Below are 18,768 nucleotides of genomic sequence, written 5' to 3'. Positions count from 1 at the left end.
TACCATCTTTCACTGATCACCTTAGTTCAGTCTTCTCTGCAAAACCCTAGTGTAACAAAATCTACACAATTCATCAACATGGATTATGATTTAGGGAAAAAACATTTTAACTGAAATACAGGATAAAAATTTGTTCAAATCTTTAATAAAGATAACACAATGAAAACACTACCTGAAACTATAGAATTAACTGAAGACTTTCAGAATTACCATAATGCAAACATTGACCAGACCAACACATAACATCTCTACTTCCCCTTCTGTAACCACAAAAATTTCTTAGTTATTTCAATACTTAATATTTGATATATCAGTAGTATAGCTGTCTGTTGAAATAACTGGCCCAGCTATAAGTATCATTATTAACACAACTGGAGTGTGGTTTAAGAAGCTACATAATGAGGGCCAGTGCCATGGCTCACTTGGTTAATCCTCCGCCTGTGGCACTGGCATCCCATATGGGCACTGGTTCTAGTCCCAGTTGCTCCTCTAGTCCCAGTCTAGCTCTCTGCTGTGGCCTGGGAGGGCAGTGGAGGATGGCCCAAGTGCTTGGGCCCTGCACCCACATGGGAGACCTGGAGGGAGCACCTGGCTCCTAGCTTCGGATCGGTGTGGCACCGGCCATGGCGGCCATTTGGGGAGTGAACCAATGGAAGGAAGATCTTTGTCTCTCTGTCTACAACTCTACCTGTCAAATAAAAAAAAAACAAAAAACAATCTACACAATAAATTTCTAGTTTCCCCATTATCAAAACTGTAGTTTAGGGTTTCTTAAAATTCTACTAGATAATAAATAAGAAATCTGGCAAAGATAAAATTTACTGAAAGAATTTAAACTGAAAAAAAAAAATGTATCAATAACCTTTTCATTTTTATATTTCTCAATTAATGCCACATCCAATCTTATTTGCAAATACTCATTGATTTATTTAAAAGGTAGGTTGTAAAATATTAATAAATTTCTCAATTACCATTAATTTTATAATTTTCTACTTAAATTATACTTTAAAAAAGTAGTGATTTTATTCTGATCAGGAATATAAAGCCAATTTCGATTTCAGAAAATGTAACCTATGATTCTTCTTGAAAGGAAAAAAGGTATATGATCGACCCACCTGTTTCATTTTCTCATTGGCCTACCTTAAACTAGTTTGGGTTTTAATTGCTCTGGAAAATGATCAAGACCTTCCATATTACATGGTCAATGGTCCTTTTAATAGAAAACACAATAATATACAGTTGTTTGCACCAACCAAAGCTCGTTAGAAACTATCAGTTCAGGGTAACAGCTCAACAACCATTAACAAGTGCAAAGTCTAATTGTCTTTTAGTGAAAACACTGTCCTTCTAAAGCTGCTTAAAAATTGTTTGATTTAGCACATATGAAAATACTTTTATAAACAAAGTTTAGAAAGAATATAATTTTGAAAGCCAAAGTTTTTCAATAATCACCATTTTTTTCACTAGCATAACATTAGAATTGACTTTTTGTCTTGCTGACAGAGCAACTAAGAAAGTACAGTTGCATTGACTATATTGATTGTGAACAAAGCAACCATCAGTGGGACTCTGCACCATATATTTTCAATATTGACCTCCTACTTCCTTTTCCATGGCTTTCTGGGTCAGCTATTGGATTTGGACTGCAGTGTAATAAACAGCTAAGGTTTAATTAATGGTAAATGAATACAAGACATAGGTTATGACTTTAACTAATTAGGGAATTGTTGAATTAAGTCTGCCTTGGAATGCAAGGCAGTACAATCAATATCCAATAAAAGGACTATGTATGTAATTTACCTGCAAATGTGTTTCCAATACCATCAAAGTGAGTTTAAATAAGTAAGATATATGAAAGGGGACTAGGAGAGATTTCCACAAGTTAACACTTCATAGTATCAGAAAAGATATCCTTACTGTTGCAACTGTATCTTCTAGAGCTTCAAAAAGGGCAAAATGAACAACAGAAATTGTTCACAGGTGCACCTTTGCCAACTCTGTGACATTCACTACAGTCTCAAAATTCAGCACGGACCTCCAAGTTTAACCTATTCAAATCAGTTGTTTTCTGGTCAAACTGAACATCAAGTTTTGCTTGCCTGACACCTTTTTCTCCTTCCTCACTTGTCACAGTTTGTATCTCTGTCCACTGTTGTCAGAAATACTCATAGGCTTTACAGGAATTCACTACTTTTCATTAAAATATCATCAGTGCTCTCACTCTTCAAACTGATTACTGAAAGGTCATTTCACACAGCCTTGTTACTACTGACCATAATCATTCTTCCAAAATAAAAATAACAAAAAGAAACCCACCTACTCCCTTATGAGCATCCAAGCTGGTGAACTCTATTGTCCCATTGTGGCCTTTTCTAGGATTTTCCTGATACTGTTTGTGGTTCCCATTGGGACAATATCTGTAGCAAAGTCCATAATCTGCAAGATAAACCTGGAAGACACAGAGACAAAAGAGTAATGCTTTTGTCCTCTGAAGACAAAACCTTTATAATTAAGTCTTAAGAAACTGACAGTTTACAGAACAGATCTACATTTTCTTAAATCAAATGGTACCTTTGGATAAAATACACACAGCTGGAGGGCTGTACCAACTTTCCAACTTAAATCTTTACTTCATCATAGGCAAATTTTATTTTCAGTTTTTTATTTTGTGCTTAAATTCCCTTGCCTTGAGGTGGGCATCAAAACATCATAAGCCACAATATGTCTTTTTATCTGTATTCAACAGCTTAGGAGGCTCTGCTTTTTCTTGTAACCCCCTCACTGAAATAGGAAACTATTTCAAGCAAGGAAGGAAGATGGCAACAAACATTCTAAAAATGAAAACTTAATGTTTTAAGAGTCTCCAGTAATAGGAAGAATAAAAATAGTGAATCAACTCTAAGAGGTAATGACTCAAAAACAAAAATCCACCCAGAAAACACAAAAAACCACATCATGTTATCTGGATTTAGGAGTGGAATGTCATTGCAGGATTTCTGGCCTTTTAGGCCAATCCGTATTATCAATGTTACCTTTGTTAAGTCAGTCAGAATCACAAGCAGAGTCTCCGAATGGAAATACAGATTGTTAAAAGTCAGGCAAATTTTTCTCAGAGTATATTGAGGGAGAGAGCACAGGGAGGAGGAGTTCAGTGCAGCACACCCTGACAGTGTGACTGTGTTGACCACACATGCACTGTGACATGGAAAAAGAAGCAAGCACTGTGGTTCCAACTAAATGTCACCATGTTCCCCACCCCAGCCAAAGAAAGCTGCTTAAAACTTTCAAAGTTTATTATGTTTACTTCTTTAAAATTTAGGGATTTGGGCAATGTTTCAAAATTTAACTTCAAGACAATACAATATTGCAACAGAACCGGAGTTTTAAAATATCTGTTAAAAGAAAACAGTATTTGAATTTCAGTTTAAGTTTTTGGTTCAGGATAGCCTAAGTAGGAAGTATTTTGAACTTCACAATATAAACACCACAGAATTTTCTTCATCTGTTGGAGAACATAACTGCTAGACCATTTGGAAACATGTGTTGCTGTGAGTCTCTCTCCCAGAGATGCTGTGCCGCAGTAGTCTCTGAAGTATCTGATCACTCCGTCCCAAATAACTGGACACTTCAGAATCAGATGTGTAACTAGTTGCTTGTTTTCAGTTTTTGGTCAATGACTGTCTTTAGCAATTTTGAGAGTCCAGGGGTGGCGCTGTGATGTAGTAGGCTAAGCCTCCGCTGTGGCACCTGCATCCCATCTGAGTACTGGTTTGTGTCTGGCTGCACCTCTTTGGATTCAGTTCTCTGCTATGGCCTGGGAAAGCAGAAGATGGCCCAAGTCCTTGGACTTTTGCAACCCCCGCAGGAGATCCCGAAAAACCTCCTGGCTTCTGGCTTCAGATCAGCCCAGCTCTCACTGTGGCAGCCACTTGGGCAGTGAACCAGCAGATGGAAGACCTTTCTCTCAGTCTCTATCTATAACTCTACCTCTCAACTAAATAAATAAAATCTTAGACTAGTGAGATGGCATTGGTACATGCCACCTTGATGGGATTGTATTGGAATCCCCTGGCACATTTCTAACTCCATCGTTTGGGGCAAGTCTGATTGTGCATGTCCCAAATTGTACATCTCCTCCCTCTCTTTTTCCACTCTGAAATTTAACAGGGACCACTTTTCAGTTAAAATTTAAACACCTAAGAATAATTGTGTATTAATTACAGAGTTCAACCAATAGTACTAGAACAACAACAACAACAACAACAAATACTAAAAAGGATAAAGTATTACATTGTACATCTAGAGTCAGGACAGGAGCTGATCAGTTCATTGTTGCTTATAGTGTCCATTTCACTTCAACAGGTTTCCCCTTTGGCGCTCAGTTGTCACCGATCAGGGAAAACAAATGATATTTTTCTCTTTGGGACTGGCTTAATTCACTCAGCATGATGTTTTCCAGATTCCTCTATCTTGTTGCAAATGACTGGGTTTCGTTGTTTCTTACTGCTGTATAGTATTCTATGGAGTACATGTCCCATAATTTCTTTATCCAGTCTACTGCTGATGGGCATTTGGGTTGGTTCCAGGTCTTAGCTATTGTGAATTGAGCTGCAATAAACATTAATGTGCAGATGGCTTTTTTATTAGCCAAATTAAGTTCCTTTGGGTAAATCCCAAGGAGTGGGATGGCTGGGTTGTATGGTAGGGTTATGTTCAGGTTTCTGAGGAATCTCCAGACTGACTTCCATAGTGGCTTTACCAGTTTGCATTCCCACCAACAGTGGGTTAGTGTCCCTTTTTCCCCACATCCTCTCCAGCATCTATTGTTGGTAGATTTCTGAATGTGAGCCATTCTCACCGGGGTGAGATGGAACCTCATTGTGGTTTTGATTTGCATTTCTCTAATTGCTAGTGATCTTGAACATTTTTTCGTGTGTCTGTTGGCCATTTGGATTTCCTCTTTCGAAAAATGTCTATTGAGGTCCTTGGCCCATCTCTTAAGTGGGTTGTTTGTTCTGTTGTTGATTTTCTTGATTTCTTTGTAGATTCTGGTTATCAACCCTTTATCTGTAGTATAGTTTGCAAATATTTTTTCCCATTCTGTCAGTTGCCTCTTCACTTTCCTGACTGTTTCTTTTGAAGTACAGAAACGTCTCAATTTGATGCAATCCCAAATGTTAATTTTGGTTTTGACTGCCTGTGCTCCTGGGGTCTTTTCCAAGAAGTCTTTGCCGGTACCTATATCTTGCAGGGTTTCTCCAATGCTAATAATTTGATGGTTTCGAGTGAGATCCCAGTGGAAAGAACGGGGCCATCAAAGGAGGTACCTTTCTCTGAAGGGAGGAGAGAACTTCCACTTTGACTATGACCCTATCGGAATAAGATCAAAGTCAGCGAACTCTAAAGGCTTCCATAGCCCTGGCAACTCATGACTAGAGCCTAGGGAGATTACTGACGCCATGAACAGGAGTGTCAAATTGTTAAGTCAGCAACAGGAGTCACTGTGTACTTACATCCCATGTGGGATCTGTCCTTAATGTGTTGTTCAATGTGAAGTGATGCTATAACTAGTACTGATACAGTATTTTTACACTTTGTGTTTCTGCGTGGGTACAAACTGATGAGATCTTTACTAATTATATACTGAATCGATCTTCTGTATATAAAGATAATTGGAAATGAAAAAAAAAAACCTGGTGTTAACTGGAAATGGCATAGAAAATTAATTTTTAAAAAAAATATTATGTAGGATCTGTCTTTAATGTGTTGTACACTCTTATTTAAAGCTATAACTAGTACTCCAACAGTATTTTTTTTCACTTTGTGTTGCTATATGGGGGCAAACTGTTGAAATCGTTACCTAATATATACTAAACTGATCTTCTGTATATAAAGAGAATTGAAAATGAATCATGATGTGATTGGAAGGGGAGAGGGAGCAGGGAAGGGGAGGGTTGTGGGTGGGAGGGAAGTTTTGGGAGGGGGAAGCCATTGTAACCCATAAGCTGTACTTTGGAAATTTATATTCATTAAATAAATGTTTAATAAAAAAAAATCTTAAAAAAAAAGAGTAGACTTAATTTTGCAAAATGGATATTCCAAAAAAGTACATATTAATGACTGTACAAATCTAATTATACTTTAATATATAAGGACAGTTTATTATTTAAAAAAATCAATTTTTTTGCAGTCTTAAGCACAAAAAATAAGACCTAAATTTTATGGAGTGTCCACTATGCACAAGGCAGTATGTTAAGTGCTTTATGTTCACTGACTTGTGTCCTCACAGAAATCCTCCAGCTAAGATTTGTTATTTGTATGGAAACTGCAGCTTAGTGAGATTGTATGCCATGTGTGTAAAATGAAGTCAGGATTCTATGGTAGTTCTAACTCTAGAACCTTCACACTCAATCATTGTCAAAGAGAAATTTCACCAGACAAGTTAACCTGAGAGGAAAGATTATATTCATGACTACTGTCACAGGGGAGGAGGTGGAACTCAATCCACGGAAACAAAAGGTAGGAAAGGCTTCACACACTGCGGTGAGCTATTGGAAAAGTACTCAAGGATACGGTGGAAAGGCTGGCCAATGTGTTTTACCCGGTATGTTTTCTAATGGTGTTCAGGGGCCTGCCTCCCGGAGACTCATCCCACAAATGATGACTCCCAGGTTACTGGGACAGACATGCCTGTGCTCTAGAAGTGGCAAGAGGCTTGGAAAATATGCACACCTCAAGGTGGGCAAAGAGCGTGCAATTTCAAGCTTTCTTGAAATTGCACCAGGAAAAAGCAGTCGGGGACTACACAGTAGTCAGGAAGAAACCCGTCAACTGTTCGTCAAGCAGAGGGGAATATTTAGGCTGTCTCGGTCATCACTGAGCCACAAGCCTCACGATTGTGCTAGGTTACTCAAACTTTGATGGCAGTGCATGGTTTACACTTAACATAAAGAGGCTAACCATACAGTCAAAAAGATCACATGTTAACCATTTCCTGATCATTTTAGTCTAGGAGTATTTCAGAGCTATTTAAGACATGTATGCTTGTGGCCTTGGGGAGCATGCACCACACACTCTAAAAGATCTCTAAAGCAACAACACGAGGTGTTACCCAGCCAACCAGTTGTCAAATGATTTAACCTTCATGACCCCAACAGGTTACTTTAAAATCTTCTGATAGGAAAACAGGATGAATAAGATTAGGTGCTCTTTGCAAAACTAACTTCTGTGGGGCCTGAGTTGCCCCATAGCAAGTAAAGTTGCCTGCAATGCAGGAATCTTGTATGGACACCAGTTTGTGTCCCAGCTGCTCCACTTCCAATCTAGCTCCCTGCTAATGGCCTGGGAAAAGCAGTGGAAGGTTGTCCAAGTGTCTGGGTCCCTGCTATCCACATGGGAGAACCAGGTGAAGCTCCTAGCTCCTGGCTTCTGCTGGGTTCAGCCTTGGCCACTGTAGCCATCCGGGTAGTGAACCAGTAGATGGAAGATCTCCCTTTGTCTCTGTACCTCTGAATTCCAATGAAACAATTTTTTTAAAGAGACTTTTCAATATATTGGTAAGCACTGTCAGAGGTTGCCATATCTATAAATAGCAGACACTGACAAAATATTTGCAGATGCAGTTCAATGGTCATTGCTGTATTATAAAATGGTCTACATCAAAAAGAGTCACCCAGCATTGGAAATATTCTCCTATCTATACTAACTAAAAATTCTATTAATTTCAAATACGGTACTTAAGGTTACCAGCAACAATGCTATTCTTACACGTAACCCCTTCTTCGGGTTCCATGGTTTTTAACAGCCCTTACAGACGGGAACTTCTTAATCTATCCAATTTAAATAGTTTGCTGAGTAATTACATATTCAGAAATGCCATCTTCTGATTCTGAGAAAAAAACCCTGTATATGTAACCCTGTGTGAATCAGGATGCCCCAAAGTTTTAGACAGTAACAGTCCTTTGATTATATAATCATCCAGTTTTCAGGAATAGAGAAGTATGACCAATGGGACTTAATAGTCACTCAATAATCACGTACTGATGATAAATATTCCAATATTAATTTTTCAAAAGCCTTAAGTTTCTTGCGAACTATATAACTTGGGATAGGTGGTTTGTTAAATGGACTACCCTATTTTTTCAGAGTTTATACATTAGGAAAATGTGAAAACTTTCCCCCCATGATAGAAATTAAATCTTTAAATAGAGATGTCTGCCATCAAACTATGCACCCGGAGAGAAACACACTTAATAAAGTCCACTGAAACATCCAACTAGAATATATGTCTGATTTTACTGAAGCACTCGTATTTGTGAGGCAAACTAAGAACACACTCATTTGTTGTAAGAACCATGAAAATATTATTTTCTAGTTATTAATGCTTACTTATGCTGGATATTGGTCTAAGACTTTTACATATTGATTCTTACAATACTGCTTTTAAGGAAGCACAACTGTCCTTATTTTTAGATGGTAAAACAGATGTACAAAGAGGTAAAATAACTTGGCTAGGAACACAGAGTTAAGAAGAGGCAAAGCCATAATTAAACCCACTGATTTTCATTCAGAGCTCATATCCTTAAAGATGCTATATGCAAAATATGGCTTTAGAAAATAGTTGGCCAGCGCTGCGGCTCACTTGGCTAATCCTCTGCCTGCGGCACCGGCACCCCAGGTTCTAGTCCCAGTTGGGGCGCCGGATTCTGTCCCGGTTGCTCCTCTTCCAGTCCAGCTCTCTGCTGTGGCCCAGGAAGGCAGTGGAGGATGCCCAAGTGCTTGGGCCCTGCACCTGCATGGGAGACCAGGAGGAAGCACCTGGCTCCTGGCTTCGGATTGGTGCAGTGTGCTGGCCGCAACGTGCCAGCAGTAGTGGCCACTTAGTGCGTGAACCAACGGAAAAAGAAGTCCTTCCTCTCTGTCTCTCTCTCTCACTGTTCACTCTGCCTGTCAAAAAAAAAAAAAAAGAAAAAAAAAAAAAAAGAAAAAGAAAGAAAGAAAAAGAAAATAGCCCCAAACTTCTATCAAACCTTTTGCCTGTAGTTAGAAGGTAAACACTCTTCTTTGTTTATCTTCTCTCTGAGCCTGTACAGGGACACAACTTCAGAATAAACAAGTAGGCAATATAATGAAGCGGATTCCATCATCCATGTTGAACAATTAATGGCTTGGAGGCCTATGTATGAGAATAAATCACTGTAGCAACACTGACTGACTTGACCTGACCTGCAGTGGCCAAGGGCAAAGCATAAGTAGACGCTTTCTGCCCTCTGTTTCCATTTCTCCCCGTTCCTCTTCTCTTTCCCTTCTACCAAAAGCTAATAACGTGGTTAACATACACCGGCATTCAGGAACAGAACATTATCCTGAGATTTCTACAAAAAGTATTTGGAAAAATGCACGATCTCAACCTTCACCCAAAGATTTACGTCTAAGTCCCTGTATTAGTTTTGCAGGGTTGCTAAAATGATGTAGATGGCCTGAATAACAGAAATTTCATGTCTGACAGTTACGAAGGCTAGAGAATATGTTCCATTTCTCTCTCTCCTACATTCTGGTAGCATCAGGCATTCGTTGACTTCCACATGGTATTTTTTCTGTTGTTTCACATTGTCTTCCCTCTATGCATGTCTGTCTCTGGGTCAAATTTCTCCTTTTGATAAGGACACCAATCATATTGGATTCAGGCTCTCCATAATGACTTCATCTTAACCTGTTCTGAAATAAGGTCATAATCACAGATGTTGGGGCTGGGGACTTCAGCAGGTTTTGAAGGGACAAAATTCAACCAATAGCAGTCTCCCTTTTCAGTTTCTCTTTGTGAATACACTGGAAGAGTTCTATGTGTAAGAAAACACTCGTAATGGCTGTATTAAATAGTACCTGTCTCTTCACACAACTTAAAAGAAATTTACAGCATGCACAAATGACTTCATTAACATACCTACCTTTACTACACACAGCTCTACTTGCTTGGCTTTACCTGTTCCTACAGAGCGCTGAGCCACTAATTAATAAATTCATTTATGCATTAATCCATATTATAGGCCATCAGTATGCCAGCTGCTGGAACTGTATTAGTGAATAAAATCACATTCACATGGTCCTGTTAGAGTAGATTCAAAATCAGATTTGTAGCCAACAATCATTTGTCCAGTAAGTCTGAGGCTATGAGAGAAGGGACCAATGAGATTACATGATCCAGACTGCTGGTCTTACAGGAAAGGAAGCTGTGGCACTGAGAAGTCCATTAAGTCATTAAAAAAAAAAAAAAAAAAAAAAAGAGGAAACGAGAGCTAAGGTTTAACTGGAATACGAAAATAAGAATTATCTGAATTATCTGTGTTCCTATCGTCTGATGAATTTTACGGTAAGGAAGAAAGAAAGCAGATGAGCTAAAACTATACAGTGGAAATGACATTGTGGTAATACAGTGAAATACCATTTTTTGGATATATATATATGTATGTGTACTTATGTATTTAGCTAGAATTTCATGTCTAATTTAAATAAAAATAAAATTTAAAAAGATTAACTTTTATATCTAAGTGATAGATATAAAAGTGATTTAAGTGATCATTTATAATTATATTCATAAAAATTGTACGCAATTATAATTATATATTTAACAGATTTTAACTTGTCTCAGTCTTGTTAGTGCTGGAAAATAAACTTCACAAAAGGTTAATTTCAAATATGCAGGACAAGGTATTTCTAGATTATAACCATGCTGTTTTCTTTAGTATATTCCACTCATCACTACTGTTTAATAATAATAATAATGTTCTAGTTGCCTGTGTTCAGTTAAATATCATTTGCACAATATTGGAAAATATTTTTAACATGGCTGTACCCTGATTCTGAAACAGACATCTTAACATGCTCATGTAAAGAATAAATTTTGAAAACAGAAACACCATTAAGTTAACACTGCATTTGACAAATAATTTCAAAATATCTTAATAAGTCAGTGTTTAGTAAAACAGTAGTATTAATACACTGCAGAAAATTAGATGGAAATAAAAATTGATGGCTGACTTTATCTTCATTTGACAAATGATACTAAAAGAATTACAAAAGTTTATAGATCTGATCTATGAAAAGCAGATATATATCAAGTTATCACAACTTAGAAGCAACACATTTGTATGACAAATAGTTATACTGCTGCGACTAAGAAAAAATCATTGAAAGTGTGTATTTTCGAAACAACCCTATTAATATAAAGCTCAAAACATATTAAAAGTTCAAGTAATCAAAAAACAGGAATAATTTCAAAAGTATCTTTGCTTAACTAAAACCATACAACAAAACCCCACTAGGAAGAAACAACCACATGCACATTACTGCATGCTGTAATTCTAAACAGCACCATGTTATTTAATCTATGGTATAATCCTGTCCACAGGACAGCAAAATACTTTAAAGTAGCCTCCCCAGCAGTACCATCTAAGTAACACTATAGTATCAAGCTAAGATATTTAATACCACTCTGGAGTCCTGGCAATATTTTATATTTCATGAACTCGAGACATGAGGAGAGCATCTGCCCTATTGCCATGAAAGACATAATTTCAGCTCAACTGCATCTACCTCCTTCACTAGCAGCCCCAGAAGACAGAGTCACATGGATGTTACTCAAAACCACTACTCGGTTTTCCAAATACTAGATCAGCACTCATAAGCCTAACTTTCCAGTTATCTTTTTTTTGAAGATTTATTTATTTGAGAGGCAGAGTTACAGACAGTGAGAGGGAGACCAAGAGAGAGGTCTTCCTTCTGTTGGTTCACTCCCCAAATGGCCACAACAGCCAGAGCTGCGCTGATCTGAAGCCAGGAGCTTCTTTCGGGTCACCCACATGGGTGCAGGGGCCCAAACACTTGGGCCATCTTTACTGCTTTCCCAGGCCACAGCAGAGAGCTGGTCTGGAAGAGGAGCAGCCAGGACTAGAACCGGCGCCCATATGGGTTGCTGGCACCACAGGCAGAGGATTAACCTAGTGCGCCATGGCGCCGGCCGCCCCTCCAGTTATCATTATACAAACCTACACTACAGTCCAGAATCAGTGAGCTTTCTAAAAGAAATTTAAAACTTGATTAGGTAGTCAACAGATTGCCACGTACCTACCTAACAGGGAAACACAAATTTGGAAAAATTATTTAATTGAATACAATGCAATGCCTAGTGCCTAATAAACGTTCAAAAAGTTAGTTGGAATTGATTTATACTGTCTTTTCTAAAGATACAGCTTTCCTTTATTTATTCACATAACTTAATAAACATCTTTTAATGTAATTTTTCTACTTTTTTTCTTTTTGAGAAGCAAAGAGAAAGAAAAGTAGAGAACAAGTTCTTGTCTTCTAGTTTCATTCCACAAATGCCCAAAACTGCCAGGGTCGGGCTGGGCCTAAGCCAGGAGATTAGACTCAATCCAGGTCCCTCACGTGGGTGTCAGGAATGCAGTTCATCTGGCCATCACCACTGCCCTCCGCGGTCTACACGAGCATGAAGCTGGACTCAGAAGCCAGAGATGGGAACTCAACACAAAAAATTCTCTGATGGCACAACACAAGCTTCTTAACCACCAAGCTAATCACCCACATCCAAAATTTAAATTCTGAATTTAAGTAGTTTTTTAATCAAATCAGTACTAAGTATATAGTATTTCCTCTACTAGTATACAATACTAGCATTGAAGCATTTTCTTTAGTATTTTGTCTAAAGAATTTTTTAAAGCTCTTATTAAAACAAGGCTTTTTAGGCCGGCGCCGTGGCTTAAAAGGCTAACCCTCCACCTTGCGGCGCCGGCACACCGGGTTCTAGTCCCGGTTCAGGCACCGGATTCTATCCCGGTTGCCCCTCTTCCAGGCCAGCTCTCTGCTGTGGCCCGGAAGGCAGTGGAGGATGGCCCAAGTGCTTGGGCCCTGCACCCCATGGGAGACCAGGAGAAGCACCTGGCTCCTGGCTTCAGATCGGCACGATGCACTGGCCACAGCGGCCATTGGAGGGTGAACCAACGGCAAAAAGGAAGACCTTTCTCTCTGTCTCTCTCTGTCTCACTATCCACTCTGCCTGTCAAAAAAAAAAAAAAAAAAAAGATATTGTATATTTATTTAAAAAAAAAATAGATCATTGTTTTTCCTAAGATAAACATGACTGATCATTTCCTCAGTAAAATTTAAAGCATAAGTACACTCCAAAGAGAATTGTTACAATTATGTTTAACAGATTTATGCATTAATAAAAATAATTTTTATATGCCTTTCATTTTGAAAATTTTAGAACCTCCTGTTAAACCACCTTTTGGTGAAGGAAAAATACAAATTTTCTTTAAAAACAAACATAATTAAAAAGCAATACATATCAAAATCTGTGCAATATACCAGAGTAACCAGAGAAAAATTCATAGTCTTAAATATTCATGGAAATAAAATAACTAAAAAATGAACATAAATGAATTGGATCCCTTAACTGAAGACAGAGAAATAGCAAAAGGTTAAAACAAAACAATCCAACAAAATACTTATTAAAGGCAAAATCTGAAATTACTGAGGAAAGAGAAAAGCAGGGATGGCATTGTGGCACAGCTCAGCCATTGCTTGGGAAGCCCATATCCCAGTTTCCATTGTTGGTTCAAGTCCCTGCTATTCCACTATCTCTGATCCAGCTTTCTGCTAATGTTCCTGGGAAAGCAGCAAAAGTTGGCCCAAGTACCTGGGTCCCTGCCACCCACGTGAGAAATCTGGATGGAGTTGCTGGTTCCTGGCTTCCACCTGGCCCACCCCTGGCTGTTGCAAGTATTTGTGGGAGTGAAATAGCACATGCAAATTCTTTCACTCTCAGCCATCTGCCTTCCAAATAAATACGTCCTTTTTATTAAAAAAAAAAAAAAAAGGGAAAAAGTGTGTCATCAATAAAATCCAACTTTCTTTAACAAAAGGGACTACCATCCACCTTTCTTTAGAAAAAAGAAAAATAAAATCAATAGTAACTAGAGGGAAACAATCATTGAAGTAGAAGAAATTTAAAAGAAATTTAAAATTAATTAAAAATTAATTAATTTTCAAATTTATTTGAAAAACTAGAAAAAAACAGCTATCAAAATTGGCCCAAGTAGAGAAAAAGAGCTTACACAAATTTCCATAGGAGAAAATATAGAATTACAAAGAACCACCTCACAGAAAAGCAACAGAATCAGATTACTTCACATTAAAAACCAGATGGTCCAAATGTAACAGAAATAGTTCTAGAACATAGAAAATGAAGTAAAATCTCTAAATTATTTTTATGAAGGAAGTATAATGTTGAAACTAAAATCTGATACAGCACAAAAACAGAAAGCTGCAGACCAACATCACTTATGAACACCAACGTAAACGTACAATATAAAATATTAGTGAACACACTTTAATACCATAGAAAGTAAACATTAAACTATAACAAATTGAGATTTATTGCTCGGAAGTAGAGCTGGTTGAGTATTAGAAACTCAGCAACCTATATTTTATTAATGGATTTGAGAAAAACATATGATTATTTCCATAGATGCTAAGCAAGCCAAAAATTCAATTCAATACCCATTCTAAATAAATATATAATTCAAGAACGTAGAAGTGATAACTATTTCCTTAATTTGACTTCATAATCAGATATATATTAATTCATGTAACATTTTCACACCTTTGAGGGAACTTCAAAAATGTGGGGGAAATTGGAGCTAAAAGATAATGTAGATTTTTCCTGAATTTTTTGAGTAACTCTCATATGCAGACATAACTTAGTCCTAAAGCAAGTATCACTTTCAGTGGGGTAATACTTCAGCTAATTCCTGAAGAGGCGATGATGGTCCTACTTTCAATACTACTAAATATTATACTATATGCACTAGACAATCCAATTAAGTAAGCAATCATCTAGAAATATGCAAATTGGAAAATTATCTGCATGTGATACGACTTCCTAAGAAAACCTAGAAAATCACTACTAAAACTATTAAAAAGTACAAAAGAATTCAATAAACAAGATGTAAAATTAATACAGAGAAATCAACTTTCATATACAAGTACACACACAGTAATTAGAAGATACAGCTATAGCGTAAAACCACACTGGTAGGAGCAGAGATTGTGGCACAACACGTTAAGCAGCCATTTGGGGTGCCTGCATCCTATACTGGATTGCAAGTTCTAGTCCCAGCTACTCTGCTTCTGATTCAATTCCCTGCTTATGCCCCTAGGAAACAGCAGATGGTAGCCCAAGTAGTTAAGTTCCTGTCACCTATGTGGGAAACCTGGATAAAGTTCCTGTTTCTTGGCTTCATTCAGGCCCAGCCCCTGCTGTTGCAGCCATCAGGGTAGTGAACCAGAAAATACAACAGATCTCTCTGTCTCTGTCCCTGTCCCTCTTCCTCTCCTACCTCTCCATCACTATGCCTGTGAAATAACTTTAACAAATCAATAATACTAATAAAAGTTCATAATCTCTTCAAATAATCTGAACAAGAAATATGCCTTAAAATATTCCTGCAGACAAAAATGTGAATATAAAAGCATTCTTTGTTGAATGAACATTTATATATCATAAACATATCAGGTCTCTCCTACATTAATTTTAAAATCTCACAAAATTCCAAAAATGCCAACAACTTTTTTTAAATAAAGCTATACCAAAAAAAAAAAAAAAAAGAGAGAGAGAGAGAAAGAGAGAAGGGACAGCACGCAGCAGGTAAACCCACCACCTATGACACCAGCATACCATATGGGCGCCCATTCGTGTCCTAGCTGCTCTGGCTCTCTGCTATGGCCTGGGAAAAGCAGTGGAAGATGGCCCAAGTATTTGAGCTCCTGTCACCCACATGGGAGACCCAAATGAAGTTCCTGGCTCCTGGCTCTGGCCTAGTCCGGCCCTGACTGTTGCAGTCATCTGAGTAGCAAACCAGCGGATGGAAGAGCTCTCTGTCTCTCTGTAGTTCTTTCAAATAAATAAATCTTTAAAAAAATTTAGAGAAATATGAGCAGCTAAGGTAACACTGAAAAAAGGAAAAATACAAGGAGATATTAGCCCAATGGGATACTAAAATATAAAGCTCCAGAAATTACTGTACCAGTATTTATGCAGAGTATTGATGAATAAATTCCAATAATGGGACTCAATAGAAAATATAGAAATAATCCCAAGTACATAAGTTTGTACATGATAAAAGCAGCATGCACTATATCTGAAGCAAAGATAGCTTTGTAAAAATAAGTAGTACTGGGGCCAGTGCTGTGGCATAGTGGGTAACGCCACCGTCTGCAATGCCAGCATCCCATATGGGTGCTGATTTGAGTTCTGGCTGCTCCACTTCCGATCCTTATTTACCCAGAGAACATATGCCTACACAAAAAAGCTACACTTGAATGCTTACCTGGTAACAATTATGTTCAAAACTGACAAAAAAGGAAACAACCCAAATATCCACCAATAGTAAACAGGAAGAAATTATTGCCAAGGGCTGGGGTAAAAGAAGGGGACTGACTGCAAAAGAGAAAGAGACTTCTGAGGATAAAAGAACTGTCGAGACAGTGATTGTTAGATAACAGGCATGTGCCAAAACCATCTATTTAAAAGGATGCATCTCCCTATTTATAAATTATACAGCTAACCCTAATACATCAATACACCTCACCTTAAAAAACAGACTTTTTAAGGATTCTAATATAAAGTAAATAAAACACTAATAAATTTGACTCCAATAAAAATAGAAATATGGGCCTGGTGCTGTGGTGTAGGCTAGGCCTCCACCTGTGGTGCCAGCATCCCATATGGGCACCAGTTTGTGCCCTCTTCTTATCCAGCTTTCTGCCATGGCCTGGGAAAGCAGTGGAGGATGGTCCAAATCCTTGGAGCCCTGCACCTGTGTAGGAGACCCAGAGGAAGCTCCTGGCCCTGGGCTTCGGATAGGCCTAGCTCCAGCCATATCCACAACTTGGGGAGTGAACCAGCAGATGGAAGATATTTCTCTCTACCTCTCAATAAATAAATGCTTTCTTAAATAAATAGAAATGTATCTGATAAGAGAATATGGTAGGTGCAGAAAATATCTGCAAAGTATTTTTTCCCCTGAGAATAAGGTTTCTTTCCTTTTTTTAAAGATTTATTTATTTGAAAGGCAGAGCTCCAGAAAGAGGGAAACACAGAATCTTCCATATGCTGGTTTACTCCCCAGATGGAACTGCCAAATTGCCGTTCTGTTAGTTTTCTACTTTTTTCCTTAAAAAAAAAAAAAAAAAAAAAAAAGACTTATTTATTCGAAAAGCAGAAGTTACAAAGATGGAGAGAGAGAGAAAATGAATCTTCTATCCACTGGTTCACACCCCAAATGGTCCCCAATGGCTCGGGCTGGGCAAATCTGAAGCCAGGAGCTTCATCCAGGTCTCCCATGTTGGTGCAGGGGTTCAAGTACTTGGGGCATCTTCCACTGTTTTCCTAGGCACATTAGCAGGGAGCTGGATAGGAAATGCAGCATGACCTAAACTGGCATGTAGGTGGCAGCTTACCAGATCTGCATGCGGCACCAAACCCTCCTACTGTAATTTACAGTCACAAAGGTACTCTACAAGCGCCTGCAGCCTTATCAAGCTCAGTAGTATTAGATCAGCATTTCAGACTTCTCCAATTTGGTAAGTCCTACAAAAATGGTGCCTCACTGTTCTGGTCTCTACATATTTTCATTTTTATCAAAGGCGATTTTTTTTTTTTAATTTGCTTGTAGGATGGCTGTTTGTCTTCTTTGTTCTCCATTCATTTTGATCACTGCTTTAAGAAAATATTCAGTGGTTTCCTTATTCTTCAGTGTTTGCTAGATATTCTCAGATATTTGCCATAAATACATTTTCAAGTTTCCCATTTCCCTTTAATATTTATTTTATTTATTTTAAAGTCAGAGTTACACAGAGAGAGGACAGGGAGAGGGAGGGGGAGGGGATTAGAGAGGGGGCAGAGAGAGAGAAAGGGAGGCGGAGAGAAAGGGGGAGAGAAGGGGAGAGAGAGGGGGAGAGAAGGGGAGAGAAAGGGGGAGGGGGGAGAGGGAGACAGAGTGGGAGAGAGGGGGGAGAGAAGGGGAGAGAGGGGGAGAGGAAGGGGGAGAGAAGGGGAGAGAGAGGGGGAGAGGGAGAGAGAAGGGGAAGGGGAGGGGAAGGGGAGGGGAAGGGGGAGGGGGGAGGGGGGAGGCGGAGGGGGAGAGAGAAAGAAATCTCTTTCATTCACTGGTTCACTCCCCAAATGGTTGCAATGGCCAGAACTGCACTGATCTGAAGCCAGGAGCCAGTAGCTTCCTCCAGGTCTCCCACATGGGTGCAGGGGCCCAAGGACTGGGCCATCTTCCACTGCTTTCCCAGGCCACAGCAGAGAGCTGGATTGGAAGTGGAGCAGCTGGGACTCATATGGGATGCAGGCACTGCAGGCAGCAGCTTTACCCACTATGCCATGGCACCTGCCTCCCCCATTTGCCTTTCATTTTTCAAGTTTTAAAGTATACAAACATCTTAAAATTTAAAATATACTAGTATTTGCACTGAGATTCTCTTCTCTTACATGTTTTTTAAAAGATTTATTTGAAAGGCAGAGTTAGAGGCAGGAAGAGATAGAGAGAGGTCTTCCATGACTGGTTCACTCCCCAAATGGCTGCAATGGTGCCGATCCAAAGCCAGGAGCCTGGAGCTTCTTCCGGATCTCCCATGCGGGTCCAGGGGCCCAAGGACTTGGGCCATCATATATTGCTTTCCCAG

At 38.7% G+C, this 18,768-nt stretch overlaps 1 protein-coding gene across 3 annotated transcripts in view; it reads right to left on the bottom strand.

Moving 5' to 3' along the window:
* Positions 1–18,768, bottom strand: part of VRK2 (VRK serine/threonine kinase 2) — a 99,008-nt gene that overhangs the window by 39,779 nt on the left and 40,461 nt on the right. For all 3 annotated transcript variants that reach the window (XM_062209477.1, XM_062209476.1, XM_062209478.1), the window contains exon 8: positions 2,317–2,449. In XM_062209477.1, the coding sequence (XP_062065461.1) occupies positions 2,317–2,449 (133 nt within the window). The remainder of the gene's footprint in view (positions 1–2,316; positions 2,450–18,768) is intronic.

This window comes from Lepus europaeus, chromosome 13 (assembly GCF_033115175.1).
Source record: "Lepus europaeus isolate LE1 chromosome 13, mLepTim1.pri, whole genome shotgun sequence".
Taxonomy (NCBI): domain Eukaryota; kingdom Metazoa; phylum Chordata; class Mammalia; order Lagomorpha; family Leporidae; genus Lepus; species Lepus europaeus.
This window is presented reverse-complemented; position numbering and strand designations above follow the sequence as displayed.